The sequence below is a fragment of the Eleginops maclovinus genome, chromosome 11 (genome assembly GCF_036324505.1).
Source record: "Eleginops maclovinus isolate JMC-PN-2008 ecotype Puerto Natales chromosome 11, JC_Emac_rtc_rv5, whole genome shotgun sequence".
NCBI lineage: Eukaryota > Metazoa > Chordata > Actinopteri > Perciformes > Eleginopidae > Eleginops > Eleginops maclovinus.
In genome coordinates this window covers 13,004,389-13,021,853 of record NC_086359.1, presented here as the reverse complement: position 1 = coordinate 13,021,853, position 17,465 = coordinate 13,004,389, and the positions used below count along the sequence as shown (strand labels likewise).

The window sequence follows — 17,465 nt, the reverse complement described above, 5'->3', positions numbered from 1 at the left end:
TGTGTGTGTGTGTGTGTGTGTGTGTGTGTGTGTGTGTGTGTGTGTGTGTGTGTGTGTGTGTTACATGATACTTACCAGTGGAAGAACACATTGTGCCCTGACCCCCATTGGCTCACATCCTGTTAGATTGGATGACTTGACATTATTATGTGGCGTAGCTTTCCTTTCATGTTTTTTTTCTCCAGTACCTGTGAAATAACAAACCAGAAGCTCAATTTACAGTAAATGTCACCACACCAGGCTTAAAAGCACAATTTACATAATCTTAGCTCTTATTCAAAACATTGAATGATTTTCCAACTCTTGAACTGATATCAGTAATGCAGATAAGGTCTAATTTCACAAACATACATCAGTATTTGCATTGTGACTGGGGATCAGATTTCATTTTTGCTTTGAATGTACGCAGGTTTCCAGTTTTGTGCATGTATCATTTACGTAACATCCAAACATTGGCTAGTCTTTTCATGATTTTGTTTTTGTCCTCATTTTCTTTTCTTTTCTATTTTTTCCCATTCCCAAGTTGCTAAGGTAAATCAACACTGGCAGTCACAGCTAGAAGCCAAACAAAGTCATAAAGCCTAATGTAATAAAGCCCTTATTAGAATAAACAAAGCTGAGATCATCAACTCCACGCGCACTCTGCTGATAAAATCTCAGTATATTACATCGTTGAATGTTTATCACATTATGAACTTGAAAATCAGTTTTCATCCGGTAGATGTAAATGTTTCTTACAATCAACAAAAACTATGAAGACTAAGAACACAAGCAGAAATACATTATCCATATAGCAAGTAACTGTATCTGTGTATACAAATTCCAATCTTCATTTCTGTACAAACGCTTATAACCCCCTTTAAATATGCAGTCTATGATACAAAACATCACTTTTGCATTGGTTGACATCTCCCCCCTCTACCACAAACACAGCCACTGAAGCATATTTCATTTAATTTGTATTCCCTACTGTCATTATTACTCAGCTGCACATTTGTATTAGTCTGCAGGTTTACGAGTCCCCTAGTAAAGTCTTCGTTTTGCTTAAAAAACATTTCCTTAAACTACAGTTCCTATTTTTTGGGGAAATGATTAAGCATTAAGAGGTTACATTGTTACTGTTTTTAAAACTGTAAGAACTAATGGGCTTCTGGAAGCTAGAAAGTATTTGATAGGACATACTGTTGGTTTTGGTCCTTTCATGGGATTTGTTAATAATAACACAAATATAGAATAACAGCAGCCTAATCCTTTGATAACGCAATTACACCACCCACTAATGAAATAAGACACTGAAGTTGCTTTTACCGTTACATAAGAGAAACAACCAGCCTAGTGTTTGCAGTACCAAACGTGTGTGTGTGTGTGTGTGTGTGTGTGTGTGTGTGTGTGTGTGTGTGTGTGTGTGTGTGTGTGTGTGTGTGTGTGTGTGTGTGTGTGTGTGTGTGTGTGTGTGTGTGTGTGTGTGTGTGTGTGTGTGTGTGTGTGTGTGTGTGTGTGTGTGTGCGTGTGTGTGTGTGCGAGAGAGAGTGTGTGTGCGCGAGAGAGTGTGTGTGTGACTACTACAGTATGTGTAACACAGAGCTGTTATAGAGAAGTGGTGTGTGTGTGTGTGTGCGCGCCTGCCTTTGTCTCGCTCTTTTCTCTCCTTTCTCCCCTGCCAGTGAACTGGGCTTGTTTGTCCAGTATCGGATATCAAACTGATACCAGGCCAAAACAGGGACCTGCCTTTTTGTCCTCACTGAAAGATCGTACATTTTTCATTTATTAATGATTACACATTTGCCTCCGCTGATCCTGCACTGGCGGTCTAAATTGGCCATTCCCAAACAGAAATAGATCAGATCTGTGCCTTTTATCTGATTTATGAGTGCGCTATCAGCAAGGGAAATGCTGATGTTGACCACTCATTCACAGATTACTGAGAGGGTGACATCGATTGATCTGGAAATGCAAAGATCCAGGGCTGGTGGGGCAATCAACAGTGCACATACACAAGTAAAATACAATCTTAGTCCTTTGGAAAAGTTTATAATACTGCATTTTTGTTCATTTTCAATTCATTTATTGGTTTACACAGAAAGATTATCCTTGCATTTACTATAAGCCAAATGTCTAAGCAAGAAAAATGAAAGGGGAATGAATGAGGAACAGGTAAAGACAGGTAGACGTTAAGAATGATAAGAAAATGACGAGGAAATAGGGAGTAATGAGAATTGTTAAGGTTCAATTAGTTTTATTGTTTACAGTTCAAACAATTACATTTGTATTGTGTGAAATTGTAAAATTATTCCGCTTTCAAATTCATAGTGTAATAGAATAAATCTTGCTCTGATGAGGCTTTTTTCCATGGCGTACGACAGTTGAATTGTTTATTTGATCGTCTGTGTTATTTTCATTTCATATTGTAAATGTTCTGGCAACACATAAGAACTGCCATTCTAATAAATTGTGGCAGCTGTTGTGATGATGATGGCAGCAGTAGTGATGATAATGGGGAGGATAATGATAATGATGAGGAGGAGGATGATGATCACAGTGCGGCTGGTAGTACGAGCGTCGGCAGTGACGGAGCATGATGATAATAACTGAGCAGTGTGATAATGTGGCATCGAAGGCGGGGAGCTAAACAGAAAGCTAAAGGTTGCTTTGTTTTGTTGTTTTGATCACTGACACACTTCACCTTTTCACACAAAGGTCAAGACTTTACCGGGCGTTTGAATCGTGTGTGTGTGTGTGTGTGTGTGTGTGTGTGTGTGTGTGTGTGTGTGTGTGTGTGTGTGTGTGTGTGTGTGTGTGTGTGTGTGTGTGTGTGTGTGTGTGTGTGTGTGTGTGTGTGTGTGTGTGTGTGTGTGTGTGTGTGTGTGTGTGTGTGTGTGTGTGTGTGTGTGTGTGTGTTCGTTCTGTACAGTGTTTCACTCTGGTATTGTGTCTCCCTGCCTGAAAATGTGTGTTTGTGTATGCATCTACCTGATTTTCAATGGTTCAAAGGTCTTTATTGTCATAGTCACAGCTACATTGTAGGTAGACAATGAAAAACCCAAGTCACAGTTTCCTCCAACAATGCAACATAAATATATTTTAAGACCTAAAAAATATATTAAAACAATGAATAAGTGCGAGTAGAAATAAAATAGTGAAAAATAATTTTGCAAGACCAATTCAGTTCAAGTAATGCAGGAGACGTGAACTATTATGTAGGTAAATAGAATACATAGAATAGAATATGATAAGCTTGTGCATGAATCAGAGCATCCAGAGGTTTTACACAGGCCTGTGTGTAGGATTCATGTGTGTAAGTGTACACACATTCATATGAGCATGTTAGAGTCTTTATTGGTTCCCAGTGGGTCGAGCAGAGTTCCTGACCCCATTTCCTGCTGTTGTTGACAGAGAGACATCCCGGCCTGAGGCTCTAGAGACCAGACACTGCCTGGAGCAGCTTCCTGTCACTGCTGCGTACTACCACTCCATGTGTCATTGTTTCGATTGCTCTTTTTGCCCTTTCACTTTTATTGTTTTTAGCATCCATCAAACTCTGATTCAGTCTTCCTGGATCATGAGGTCAGGACATGTCTGTTAGGAGGATGCTCAGACAAGATGAGGGAGTATTTAAAGATGACCATCACAGTTGAATATACAGTTATAGTATATATAATTCCCATCATTTGATTCTGGTCAATTGGCCAGACACCAGCTGTGGATATAATTGGTCTGTACATCTTGTTGATGGGTGAATGTCACAGAAGCCTATTGTCCAATAAATTCAATTTTACCATTATAAATACAGATTTAAGGAATGCAGCGTCATCCATTTTGCAAAAGAAAATCCCCCCAGGTGTTTTTTCAGTGTCTCAAACAGTCAAGGAGAGAAAAGCTCAAATCCTAGCTTCTGTCTTCACTTCTAAATTTGATGAGCTGTAAACATCGCATTGAAGCAGTAAACTACTTAGGTTGAGCATTATTACTGTCAACAGTGTGCCAACTCATGGGTGCCAGCAACCACAGCTTACATGTTGTATTGTTTAATTATTTTGTCAATGAACATCAACCAATCAACACATTGAATTATGAGTTGTATTCAGTTTAGTTAGATTAGCTGTGGCTCCATGTGAGTTGCCAAAGTGACGTCTAAGGTTTGTTGATGTGTTTCCAGACCACATGATGAAGACTTTGTGTATCTTTGTGTGTGTTTCAGGTTGCTGTCGATTGATTCAGCGGACGTCTTTTCAGACAACAGGCAGGAGACCGAGAGCATCACCCAGCCTCTTCCCACCCAGCGCTACAGCTGCTACGACCTGGACGACCTGGATGTTGCCTGGCTGGAGCTGGTCAACAACGAGTTCAGACAGATGGGTGAGTGCAAACTGACTCACAGTCTAAATTCATAAAGAACGCCAGAGAACATGTTGAAATTCAACAGAAACAAAAGCTCATCATTAAATGTCAAAGACTTTCCAAAGGCATCGGAAACGGTTGGAAGTGCTAAACTGAAAATGATTATGATTATTACTATTTTTTCTTTTATATAATCACCTACCAAATTGTGTCATGAATGATGTGGTTTTAGTTCAGTCTCATGGACTAGTTTAAGTTGTAACTTATATGGGACTGAATTAGTAACACAGGTGATTGTTCTCTCCTATAACAACATATTCACATATAAAACGAAACAGTCAATATTCCCAGAGAAATTGAGACTGGTTTTCAGCAAAATTAGATTTTTGCATATTTTGCAAAAGGTTATCATTAATGTTTATGTTTTTCATTATTCCACTATTGCCAATTAAAACCCACATATCCTTTATTACATATGTTCCATCAAAAATAATAACCATATATCTGAAAGTTCAGATCTAAAAGACACCTCCATGTCAACTGTTAAACTCTCAAAGCTTCTTTAAATTTGTTATCGTGATGCAGATGCTCTAAACTATTCAGTACATCCTATTCTCTAATCGTCACCTGCTTCCTCCATCTACTCTGTTCCTCTTCTTCTGCAGTTAGTGTCACTTTCTCTCTCCTCTGCTTTCCTACATCCTCCATTTTTCCATGGTGACAACAACTGCTGACCCCTAGCATCTCTGCCATCTCTACCATTTTATTTGATATCTGATCGGCTCCTTCCAGATAAAGCGGAGTAATTGTGTTTATAAATCCCCGCTGGGGTTTCAGGCCTTTATTCCTGGGACGTAATTCTCCTTAAATCAAACACAGACACCCACACACACATATATACAATGCTTCCTGCCAGAGCAGAAGTGGGTTGTTTCTCATAACCTTCAATACTAGACCAAACAAATAGAAGGATGATTGGTTCTGCTGGGTGAAGCATGATGGGATGATTCAGCATTTTGTATCTCACTTACTGTATGCATATTTGGGAGCCTGTGAATTTTAAATGTGAACTTGAAAACTTTGAATCCTGGTAATTAAACTTTCTTGCAGAGAACTAGGACATTACTGCAACACAAAACACGGGAAAACACCAGCCTGTCAGTAGTGATAGAGAAACACCACTCAGCATTGAATATCAGACTTTATGGCATTATAATGCATTCAATAAAGTAAGTTAAAAGAGAGAACGGAACATAATGCGTCATCAAAATGCAGGATGAATGCATTAGAATATACTGAAAAGTAAAGAAAGATATTCAGTCAATGTGCCTGTGTCTTTTGTCTGCTTTTGAAACTATGTTCTTTCAGACAGATAAGTGCAGTCTTGGCTGAATACACACAATGATACATGTGCATGTGCGTACAGCTTTTATGTGTACGCACACGGAAGCAAGATAAATATGTAGCAATTAGACTATGGGTACACAGACACAGACTCACACTCACTCACACACACACACACACACTCACACACACACACACACACACACACACACACACACACTCACAGCGATGTTGCTTCCCTCCCTCCTGTGTGTGTTCAGTTTATGATGTAAATGTCACAGCGGGTTAATAGCAAACTGTATTTCCCTTTTGTCTGCTTGAAATACAGCTTTTAAATTCACACCATTTACAATCACACAATTACTTTCATTACACAAAGTTTGTGTTGACGGCTAGATTCAAGAGTAATATATGAAGAATAAAGATGACCCACCAGTAAACCAACTTCAGCAGAAAGGTGTTTTGTCCATTTCCATAATAACTTGGAAATAGTCTCTACGTATGTGTTAAACAGCAACTCAGATTATAAATAACCCTGTCGGCACAAAGATGCTGAATAACCAGGACAAATGTATTTTACTTTTTGGGTTTTAAAGGGATTGAGTGACATAAATAATAGATATAGACACAAGACGCTCAGCCCCACTTTAAAAAACCTCCCAACTGATGGCCGAATCCTTCAAATAAATCAATAACTAATCCTCAACTACAGATTCTACGACGGCAGAAGTTTATTTATCGCTTGTGATAGAATCCAGACGGTAGGCAAAAAGACATTGTAAATACTCAGTCTAAAAGTGATCAACTTAATGTTTTTTTTTTAATGTTTTTCGGAATTTCAGAGATTGTGGCTGAACAGATATTCACTCTACTCTGCAGGTTGTAATTTGGGTTGGGACAGTCTTCATTAACGGCATTTACTCAAGATTCTTATACAGTTTTGAACTGTTATCCAATAAATCCCTGTTATTTAAAAAATAAATAATTAAAAGCATTAAAAGTGTTTAATGCCTTGCTGTTAACCATTTTGAATAAGTGTTGTAATACCGTTGCATGTAATGAGATAATAGCCTTCCAGATCTGTTTGCCACCGTCCAGCACACTTTACTGGTACGGTTCTTAAAATACTTCTTTTATGAGGAAGAAAGCTTGAAATTGCAAGTTAAATCAGTTTTCATCAACTATTTAGAAGTCTCAGAGCAAGGCAGTACTTTCAGATGCAAATGGAGCAGGAATATTAATGCTAATGCCGACAAATATTGGCACAGTGAACTGAGCTGTTGGCAAGGAGGTTTCATGACAAATTAGGTTGTTTTTGGCTCTGTTTGTATATGGGCTAGTAGCGACGGAGCACATGCAGGGTTTCTATGCTTTTCTCTGGTTAATAGAGTCCACTGAAACTTCACATACTCCCACATCCTGCAGCTAATTTCTAGCACAATTTATCCAAAGCTTGCCCAAATAAAACAGTCAGTGACCTGTGTGAGGATCATGTTAAGAATCTACAAGCATTTCCAATTAATGACGTGTTTTCGCAAAAATAACTGAAATTTGGTAACTTGACTCTCTCAATTTGAGTTTCCCATAAGTAGCTTCTGATTTGTGTTATCCTTGTAGATAACAAGAACTAAGAAATACTTCTACCTGTAACTGTTCTTTTACTTCTCTAAAGGCTCATTATTTCTCATTAAATGATCTCTCTCATTATATCTCTTTTAAGTGTTAAAATAAAATTACAATGAAGAAGACATGCAATAAAATACACAACTCCCTTTCCTTATACTAAACCCCAGTTTTTCCCAACCTACCATAATCTTCTAATGGAGTTTGAGAGAATGAACAAAAGTAAATCAAGTTTTACTTTCTGTCCCCAGCATTACCAGAGCTGGACGAGCTGACGATGGAGTGTGTTCTGGTCGAGCTGGAGAGCATATGCGAGGAGAAGATGCGGCAGGCCATCGAGACGGAGGAAGGCCTAGGAATCGAGTATGACGAGGACGTGGTCTGTGACGTCTGCCGCTCACCAGAGGGAGAGGACGGCAACGAGATGGTCTTCTGTGACAAGTGCAACGTCTGCGTTCATCAGGTCAGTAACTAAGCAGCTTATCGATTCGATTCAAATGTGTTGGCATGACCATCATGACATACAGTGCTGCCAAACCTTTGAGCAATTGCGACATCTATACATTTGGAATGTACGGTTAAATTCATAAACAATTTGAAAAAAATGCAACAATAAGATGTTTTCTTTACAAGAAAAACAATACACTTTTTGAACATGGACTAGAAAAACTAATTTGAAAAAATGTTAAGAAATTAAACTTAAAACAGCATTTCTGTGAATATATTTATATAATAATAAGTATTTTTTGGCTTTAAATTATGTTTTTAAAGATGGTAATCACCCTTGGGGGAATAAACAGGTAGAAGCAGAAGGGGAAAAACGTGAAATACAAAATGAAGGTTGTTCAAAGAGAAGGTTTTGCTGTTTTCCTCAGAGAGATGCCCTTACATATTTTTCTCCCTCTGACTTAATTTATCATCTGCCTGAAAGTACTTGTTGCAATTTCAGAAGTGCTACCTATGACACCCTGAGGCTTGCTGCTGTGTTTGTTAAACAACAACACAGTTTTAATTATTCTGTCGGTCCAGTTGACACTAACACACCTTCAGTGTGTCATCAGACTGCCTCAGCCTTCCTGCTGAGCAACTGCAGACCAAATACCATGTTATTCTGTCACAGATAAATCCACTCATAATGTGGAAAAAAACCTTTATATGGAAAATTATTTAGAAAAAGAGCGAAAACAGGATCATTGTAATCACATGAAGTGATAATTGTTTATTTCATACAATCAATAGGATGACAAACTCTATCCTTTGTTGTGTTGCTCTTTGAGTAGTCCGTCAATTCCTTAATTTAATTAATAAAAAATGTTTGCGTCAGCTATTTGACATCTTTTTATTTAGGCTGAAGTGCAAATACCTAGAACTCAAATTGTTATCATTAAAACATAAATATTTGTGTATATTGGATCCAATGCACTGTTCTATAGTGCCTCTCCACAGAGCAGTTTGTGTTAAGTAAAAGTAACAGCCAAACATTTAGCTATCACACAAACAAAATGTAGAGCAGATAAAGAGGTAGTTGCCCCCCGGGAGTATTCAGGAATATTATCGCTTTTATATGGCAAACAAATCCAGCAATGCTTCTTCAGTAGGGCTTTCTTTTTAACCTTCCGCCGGTTAAAAATAGGCCTTGGTTATTGAAGTGTTTTAAGGGTTTGATCAACAAAACCTTAAATCAATTACTTTAATTGCTTTTGATGAAGATGGAGTCTTTGATGTCTTGTTTTATTTCCTTGTGTCAATGCAAATTTGTTTTTTTATCATATTATCTTCTAATAACTGATGATGTATTTAACTTTTTTCTGTGGTAAAATATGTGACGGCCTTCTTCTGTGGAGTAGGGTGACTGATTTAAATTCTGAGATCTGGCTTTTAGCAGCAGTTTGTTGATGCTTAAGGATGTTTGGCCTTGAAATGTAATTTGGGACTCGGCTAAAAGTTTGAATTTAGTTCTTAGAAATAAGATTTGATATATCTGACACAGAGGTTGTGATAATGAATCAAAAAGAAGTGTTAATCATGATTCACTTCTCAGAAAAAAGGCACTTTGATACACTTAAATTATATCTGACCAGAACATCATTCTCCATTCCCGACTCTGGGCTTTGGATCTTATCAAATATGATTTGGTGTGCTATTATGTTGGCATCAAAACCTTAAGGTTAATCTAGAGTTTGGGCGGAAGGGCAAATGGGTGGAGCGCTGATTATACAATAGCCTGCAGTGATCTTAAAACAACACCAAGTGGCATTTTGAAAATGTCCCGCTTCTGTTAGTTGATTAAATTTCAAGAGAGTGGAGAGAAAAAAGTTTGGGGGGAATGATAACATGTTTAATAGGTCATGTTTTTTTGAGTGTGTATTAATGGCGAAGCATTGAGCATTAGCTTTAAGGAGCTGTATGGTGAGGCTAAAAGAAGAAAGAAGACGTTGTTTTCCATGTGAGACTTTGCGAATTTGATATGATAAAAGAAAGAAGCAGCAGCCTACTGTAACTGCTTTTTAAGGTTTTGGTTTGGATGCAACAACCACTGAAATCATGCTGTTTCCAAAATATAAAAAGTATTCTGACATGAACACTAGACGATGGGGTGGCCTTGTGGTGTAGCTGGTTAGAATCACATCTGGGTGCAAATCCAGCCTGTTTTAAATCATCTCTCTCCAGTCTGGCTCCTGAAGTAGCTCAAATTAGTGAAAGCCATATATTTTGGAAACTGATTTAGTAGAAGTAATGCAGTTTTCTTTTTTTCGTGCTGCTTATTAGCTTCCAAATACAGATTATGCTTAAACTGTTCTTTAAAAGCATGGCACAAGCTGTATATCGATCGATTTAAATAAGAAAGCAATGGAGAAACAGCAATGAAGGAGGGTACAGTCAGAGTGACTGTAATAGCTACACATTTTTTCATGGTGTTCTGAAAAGCATTGACTGCAAGGTAGGAGAACTGCCACAACTATGGGCTTTATCATGCAGAAACCTTACCTGGCTCTGCAAAAATTACCCTAACCCTCGTACTAGCACATTTAAAGGGTAATAATTCACAATTTGTATTTGGTTTGTTCATAAGTCAAATTTAAACAGATTAGATTTTGTTACAGAGCCAGGCTTTCCCCATGTATCAACCTATTTCCCACAGAAGATACATTTAGAAAACCATTAAACTTTTCTAAATATTTGTTCTCTTTCTCTAATTCTTTTTTCTTTTTTCTCTCCGTGTCCCAGGCATGTTATGGCATACTGAAGGTGCCCCAGGGGAACTGGTTGTGTCGGACCTGCGCTCTGGGCGTTCAGCCCAAATGTCTGCTCTGCCCCAAGAGGGGGGGGGCCCTCAAGCCCACCCGCAGTGGAACCAAGTGGGTCCACGTCAGCTGTGCCTTATGGATCCCTGAGGTGAGACCAGAGCAGAGGCAGAGGGGTCAAAATCATCCAGATATAGTACGATGTTTGTAGCTGTTCCAGTTTCCTTTTCTTTCATGTTTGTCTGAGTGTTTTTTTCTTTAATGTGGTGTAGGACATGAATCTTCTTACACCTTTAAAAATGGTGAATCACAACCACCTTTAGACTGTGTGGTGTTTGATGTAGGGGGACCCGCACAGTGCTTATTCTTACTCTTAACTTGTTTAAACAAATTTTGACTTCATATCTAAGCTTGTTCTCTTCCTCACCCCTAAAGGCATCCTTTTCTGAAGATGCTTAGCTTTTATTGCACACTCTTTGAAGGACAGTTTTCTTTTCCACCATTCGCATCAACAGAATGATTCTGTGACCTCCCACTCATGTTCCTTGAAGTCTCAACCCCTTATATATTTATTCAATCTTTATACTTAGGAAAGAACATCTTTCCAATGAACATTGTTATGTAAGATCTAAACATACATACATAAAGTAAAAACAGTTTGGTTGCTCTTTTATGTAATGGAGTTATGCACTGTTCCTTAAGATGTTAGTAGGAACATGAAGAGGGAAATAGCCAGCACAAATGTGTTAATATGAACCAGTAAGTCATGGGTTATTATATTTTTCTAGCATATTTTCATAAGTTAATTGATTTTCCTAGCTTGTGACGCTAATTTTACTTGAATTCAGTAGAAACGATGTCTGACTAATTTGAAGATAAATTCCCTCGATTTTGGATTTTGTGCACCTGAAATGGAAATTAATTGCAACAGTAGATAAAAACGTTTTACAGGTAATATGTCCTCGATTTTGAGAAATACACGCACCTGTCAGTTTTTAATCACCTGGGTTTTTTTGTTTACAGTAAATACTTTGAATACTTCATGAAGCTCCTTCAGTCTAAACGTCAATCCCGCAATCAGTTTGCAGATAAATGTAGATTGATTTATGAGGAACCTGTTTCTAAAGCATGTAGCCAAGCAGCACCTGATGTGTCTTGATGATACCTATCGGAGAGACGTCTCATCTGAATGCTCCGAAGATGCAGCTCATTTCAGCGGATGTGCTTCATGCCTTGCACACACCTTTAAAATGTTAAGACAGTCAGTCATGTGTCTTCAGCCTATTCATCAACACACTCCAGCAGCAGATTTCTCAGTAATAGAGTGACTTTTGGCAGCACAAACCTTTAACTTTAATTGCCTTCTGTCACCCTTGATTGGGCTAATTGTTTTCGTTGCTCCGTTCGCTTTTGTTTTCTCTTCCTACCGTGGAGGGAGAAAAAAGGATAATTTGCATGTCTATGCTGTACACACATTCGTGTGTGTGCATAGACTTTTGTGTATGCTCGTATGAGCTAAAGAGGTGTTAATAGTAGACATCTACGCAAAGAAACACACACATGCACAAACACCACACACGCATCACAGTTGTGGTTTGTAGTTTGTACTGAATATGATGGGAGTGGAAATTTCCAGTTGCTGTAAAGGCTCTGTGTGTGTGTGTGTGTGTGTGTGTGTGTGTGTGTGTGTGTGTGTGTGTGTGTGTGTGTGTGTGTGTGTGTGTGTGTGTGTGTGTGTGTGTGTGTGTGTGTGTGTGTGTGTGTGTGTGTGTGTGTGTGTGTGTGTGTGTGTGTGTGTGTGTGTGTGTGTGTGTGTGTGTGTGTGTGTGTGTGTGTGTGCCTCCAAACATTACAGTACAATACTGAGTGTATGCTCTCTGCCTTCAACCCCTAGAGAGAGGTCCCTCTTTAAACAGCTCTTTACAACACACAAACACACACACACACACACACACACACACACACACACACACACACACACACTTGCGCAGATGCCAAAACCCTCTTTTAAAATGCCTTTTTTTCAAAACTATAAATTTCCCCCTTTTCCACTGAAAACATTTGTCCGTTTGTAAATATACTGGCTTTGAAATGTGAAATAATTGAGGCTAGAGTATGCTCATTTGGCATAGTGCATGTTAAAGGAATGAATGATACATACACACAGACAACTACAGCCTTGACTTTTTGAGTATTGACCAACACAAGAGGAAACAATGTGGAGGAATCATGTAAAATATAACCTCTTTGTGTGCATGTGTGGGCACAAGAATTCAATCAATCAACCACAGCATTCAAAAAGTGGAAATCCTTTAGGCAGTGATTGGTTCACACATCAGCTGTATAAAAGAAGCGAACATTGAAGGTGTCAGCTGCGGCATCATTGTCTGAATTGCACTTTATATTGACAACCTCAATGGAGTGTAAATTGACCCTTACTCCGATCGAGTGTGCTGCCCAAAAGACATCGATAATAACAGAAAGGCCTTGTGCTTATTCTTTGGGTGAGCAGACGAAAGGAGGGAAATAAAATCACATATAAGAACAAGTGGACGAGGAGAGGGATGGACATGAACCACGGAAATCCGTCGTCAGCTTGTTAATGCGAGCATGAAGGACAAGGAAAGTGGGCAATGCCACAAATATGGGATTAAGTGGATGTGAAAGTGGTGGAATGGTTTGTGGAAAGAAATAGGCAGCGGAGGAAGGAAGGAAGGAAGGAAGGAAGAAATGGCACTTCGGTTTTGAGTGCTCTCCACTCTTTCCTGCATGGCGGGTTGGCACAGGTCAATGACTTTTTGGTTGTTTTTGGTGGAGAAGGGTTTTAGGGCCAATGCTTCTCTGAATAGGCCGCTCAGAGAGACTCAGTCACACTGGGTTTTTGCCATCGTTACAATTTCTCCGGGGAGCACAGGTGTCCAGGCTTCAGGTCCAAGAAATTACTTTCCAATTTGAGATCTTGGCTTTTGAAATTCAGAGACACTGAAGAAATTATTATTCAACCTACATTAAGTTGATTATTATCAATCAGAGAAGACCAACGTTGAATGTAGGTTTTGTGCTGAATAAAAAAATCTGGAAAACATAATCGCTAGCTGGTTATTCATTATGATATTTTGATATGTGAACAAATTGTTATTAATGAATTTAGTGCTACGAGGCATGACAAATTAATGTTTATTAATATTTTGGCGTACAAAATGGTGATAATATCTGTCACATGATTCTCATAAACACACTAAGAAGTCTCAAAATGGCTTGTTCAACCAACTGATGCAAATCAAAGATATTCATTTTATTTTTGCGCAAAAGGGAGAAAAGCAGCTAATAACCAAAATATGTTTGTGATTTTGCTTAATTAATGAGTTATATTACTTAAGCCACTATTCATTTCAGCAGTAAAATATACGGAAAATGCTATGATCATATAGCAAATGTTACTACTATATGATAAGGTTGAACAAATGCGATTCATTTTCTCCCAAAGTTGATTTTCGTTATTGGTTATTACAAGGTGCTTTGTATGTGTTTTTTTCACCTGTTCTCTGTAGGTGAGTATAGGCTGTCCGGAGAAGATGGAGCCCATTACCAAGGTGTCCCACATCCCCGCCAGCCGCTGGGCTCTGTCCTGCAGCCTGTGTAGAGAACACACAGGGACCTGCATACAGGTACGGCATATGCACGCTTAAAATCACATCACCAGTGCTTCATGTTTTTATGAGGGGAACTTAGTGTCTTAAAATTAAACTCAACACAAGAAAAATTCAAGAAATAAGTTGGGTTTCTAGTTTTTCATGTTTAATCATGCTTAACACCCTACTTACCTTACTTACTAATAAAACACATGTGTTGCTTACATTCAACATTCACTTTAACAACATATAGGCACAATTGAATCAAATATCCAAATTATGTGTGTTTTTACTCTGCTGTTCATGCATGTCTGACATGCTACTTTCATTTTTCAATGTGGCTCTAAAGGCTGAGGTCTAATACCAACAGCCAAGCCGATGCGCTGTATATGTATTCCCTCATCTTCGTCCTTTGTTGTCTTCTTCATCTTCTCATAATTTCAACTTTAATGTCATTTAATTTTCAATGTATATCGTCTGGAGGTGGTGTTGAAATGAAAACGACGGAATAAAAGTTGTGAAAGTTTGAATCAGTTTCAATATGAGACCTTTACATCCAAAAACAACTGATATATTCCAAACAAATGTGCACTCGGAAAAAAAGCCTTACAGGGACACAAACAAAGTCCTAATGTACAGTGTGGCACACAATTTCTTGCAGAATTGTTTAGCATTATAAATCCAGCACATACACACACACACACACACACACACACACACACACACACACACACACACACACGCACACACACACACACATATGCCCCTCTCACATAAAATGTCTCTCAACACAGATCATCGTAGTTCTTAGCCTCCCGCTGGGCGTGTGTGGATCCGTTTGAACCGGGCACCTCTTTAACATGCTGTTGAATACGCAAACAAACCCCCGCTGACACACTAACACTAACCCACTTTACAGCTATTAGCTTACAGACCATTCATCTTTAAAAGTGCCCTCAAGGTGAACTGGATTGCTAATGCCCTACGCTTGTTGTATTTGCATGTGCGCTGGATGTATATGAATGTGTGTACCTACAAGTGAGTCCAGATGCCTGTTTGTGCAGCACTGAGGATGTGTGCTGTCACAGTGTTGATGCTTTAGATTAACTGGAAGTCCTTGAGCTAGTGTAGCCCGTAGGGAGAGTCTCTCCCCTGTTTCCGTGGCGGGAGGCAGGCGGCTTTAGCACAGTCACTGATCAGCTGCCACCTCACACATAACACAGAAACACAGTGCTAATGAGCAGCACTGATTTAGTGCTTAATGTATGGAGAAGTATGAAAAGGTTGTTTGTGAAAACAGAAGTTGTTTTCCAGACTGAGTCAGAAGGATCAGTCAGGTTTTTTGTCACCACACTCATAAACAACACAGTAAGTACAGTCACCATCCCGCTGAATGCTGAACTCCTCGGAAAAGTACCATCATCAACATGCACACACACTAACCCGCACATACAGTAAACTGTATGGACGCAGTGACAACAACACACAGCCACAAGGGCTCACGCACACGATCACACCATGCCTGGAGGGACTCAGTTGGAGGCTGCCTCTTAGTATGACATGTAATGGATAGCCCTGAGAAACACACACACACACACACACAAACACACACACACACACACACACACACACACACACACACACACACACACACACACACACACACACACACCCCAAGTGACGCAAATGTCAGCAAAAATGGAGGAACCATGTTTTGTTTTGACTGGGCTTGTCTTTCTGCTTTGCTGCACTTGTACTGGAACCTTGATAACACAATAAATTGACTGAAAATGACACTTTAAAACAAATAGTGTCTTAGAAATTGAGGAGGAAATAGTGAAGTCGCTCCAAGATAAGAGTTTGTTTGCCATCAAGCAGTTCTATCTGCTTTTCTTTTAACCGATCCACATAATTACCTGTCTCAAATAGGATTTCTACTTCCCTGCTATCATTTTGCCACCACATTCTGCTTCTTTATCATCTCTCATCCACTGTCGGTCTTATACTACCTTTATTCTTATTTTTTCTGTCTCTGATCTTAATGTACTCATTCTCTTTCTTCCTTTACCAGTGCTCCATGCCCTCCTGTATCGTGGCCTTCCATGTGACCTGCGCCTTCGACCACGGCCTGGAGATGAGGACCATCCTGGCAGAGAACGACGAGGTTCGCTTCAAGTCCTTCTGCCTTGAGCACAGCTGCATCGCCAGCAACAGCGGTTCCACCTCCAACAACTTAACCAGTTTGACCAGTGCTAGCCTAGTAACCCACAGCACCACTTCCACCTTGATCAGCGGAGCAATAGCAGCAGCCAGATCTGACTGGACCAACCCAGGTGTCAGTTCTGAGTTCCGGCCGGACCATCAGCACCTACCAAACATCAGCAGTGACCCGGAGCAGAGGTCGGTTTTGTACCCGATGTCGGCATCAGAGCGAGCTGAGCGGGAACAGCTGGAGAGGGATAAAGTGAGCAAGAGGAAACAGAAGCTGCAGGAGCTGGAGGATGAGTTTTACCAACTGGTGGAGCCCGGGGAGGTTGCCGAAAACCTGGGGCTGCCCGTCGCCCAGGTATGTTACGCCATGGAACTGAAATACTTTATGGCTGCTAGAACGATAAATCTGCAGACTTTTTTCTAGGTTACACATTAGGTTATAAAATGTCAGAAAATAGTAAAAATATTACACCAGATTTCTCAAAGTCCAAAGTGATGTCTTGTTTTGTCATTCCAAATTTAAGACATATTTATGATATGAAACAGAAAAAATCCATATATACAGAAAACTTTATTTTGCATGAAAAATAACTTTTTGGAGTTATCGATTATAAGAATAGTTGCCGATTTATTTTTATATTGATCAACTGATTTGTCAAACAATCGTAGCATCTTTAAAACCGAAAAATGATAATTTGTCATATTAAAGAGTAGAAATGATGCCATGTATTTGTAATTCATTGTAATAAACCTCCACGTACAGAAAAAATACATAATTATAAATGGCTAATAAAGCATATTCATGATGAGGCAGGTCAGAATAGCAACACTTGCTAACAGGCAACAGCTGTGCATATAATTTCAAAGTAATGAAGATTTTGTCTATTAAGAAAAAGAAGTCCTCCTGTGATTGGCTGTACAAATTGTCTGAGACAAAACACAATACATCTCTAGAGAAAGGATCACAAATAAAACTTTTTAGGTTTGGTCTCTCCATTTACCTGCACAACATTAGTCTTACCCCAAGTGAAGGAGTTCAAGTATCTCGGGGTCTTGGTTCTCGAGTGAGGGA

At 39.2% G+C, this 17,465-nt stretch overlaps 1 protein-coding gene across 1 annotated transcript in view; it reads left to right on the top strand.

Annotated features, from left to right (window-relative positions):
* The window catches only part of jade2 (jade family PHD finger 2), a 148,541-nt gene that overhangs the window by 67,014 nt on the left and 64,062 nt on the right, over positions 1–17,465 (top strand). Inside the window, exons 5-9 of the mRNA XM_063895068.1 lie at positions 4,199–4,356; positions 7,557–7,768; positions 10,534–10,701; positions 14,102–14,218; positions 16,254–16,748. Of these exons, the coding sequence (XP_063751138.1) occupies positions 4,199–4,356; positions 7,557–7,768; positions 10,534–10,701; positions 14,102–14,218; positions 16,254–16,748 (1,150 nt within the window). The remainder of the gene's footprint in view (positions 1–4,198; positions 4,357–7,556; positions 7,769–10,533; positions 10,702–14,101; positions 14,219–16,253; positions 16,749–17,465) is intronic.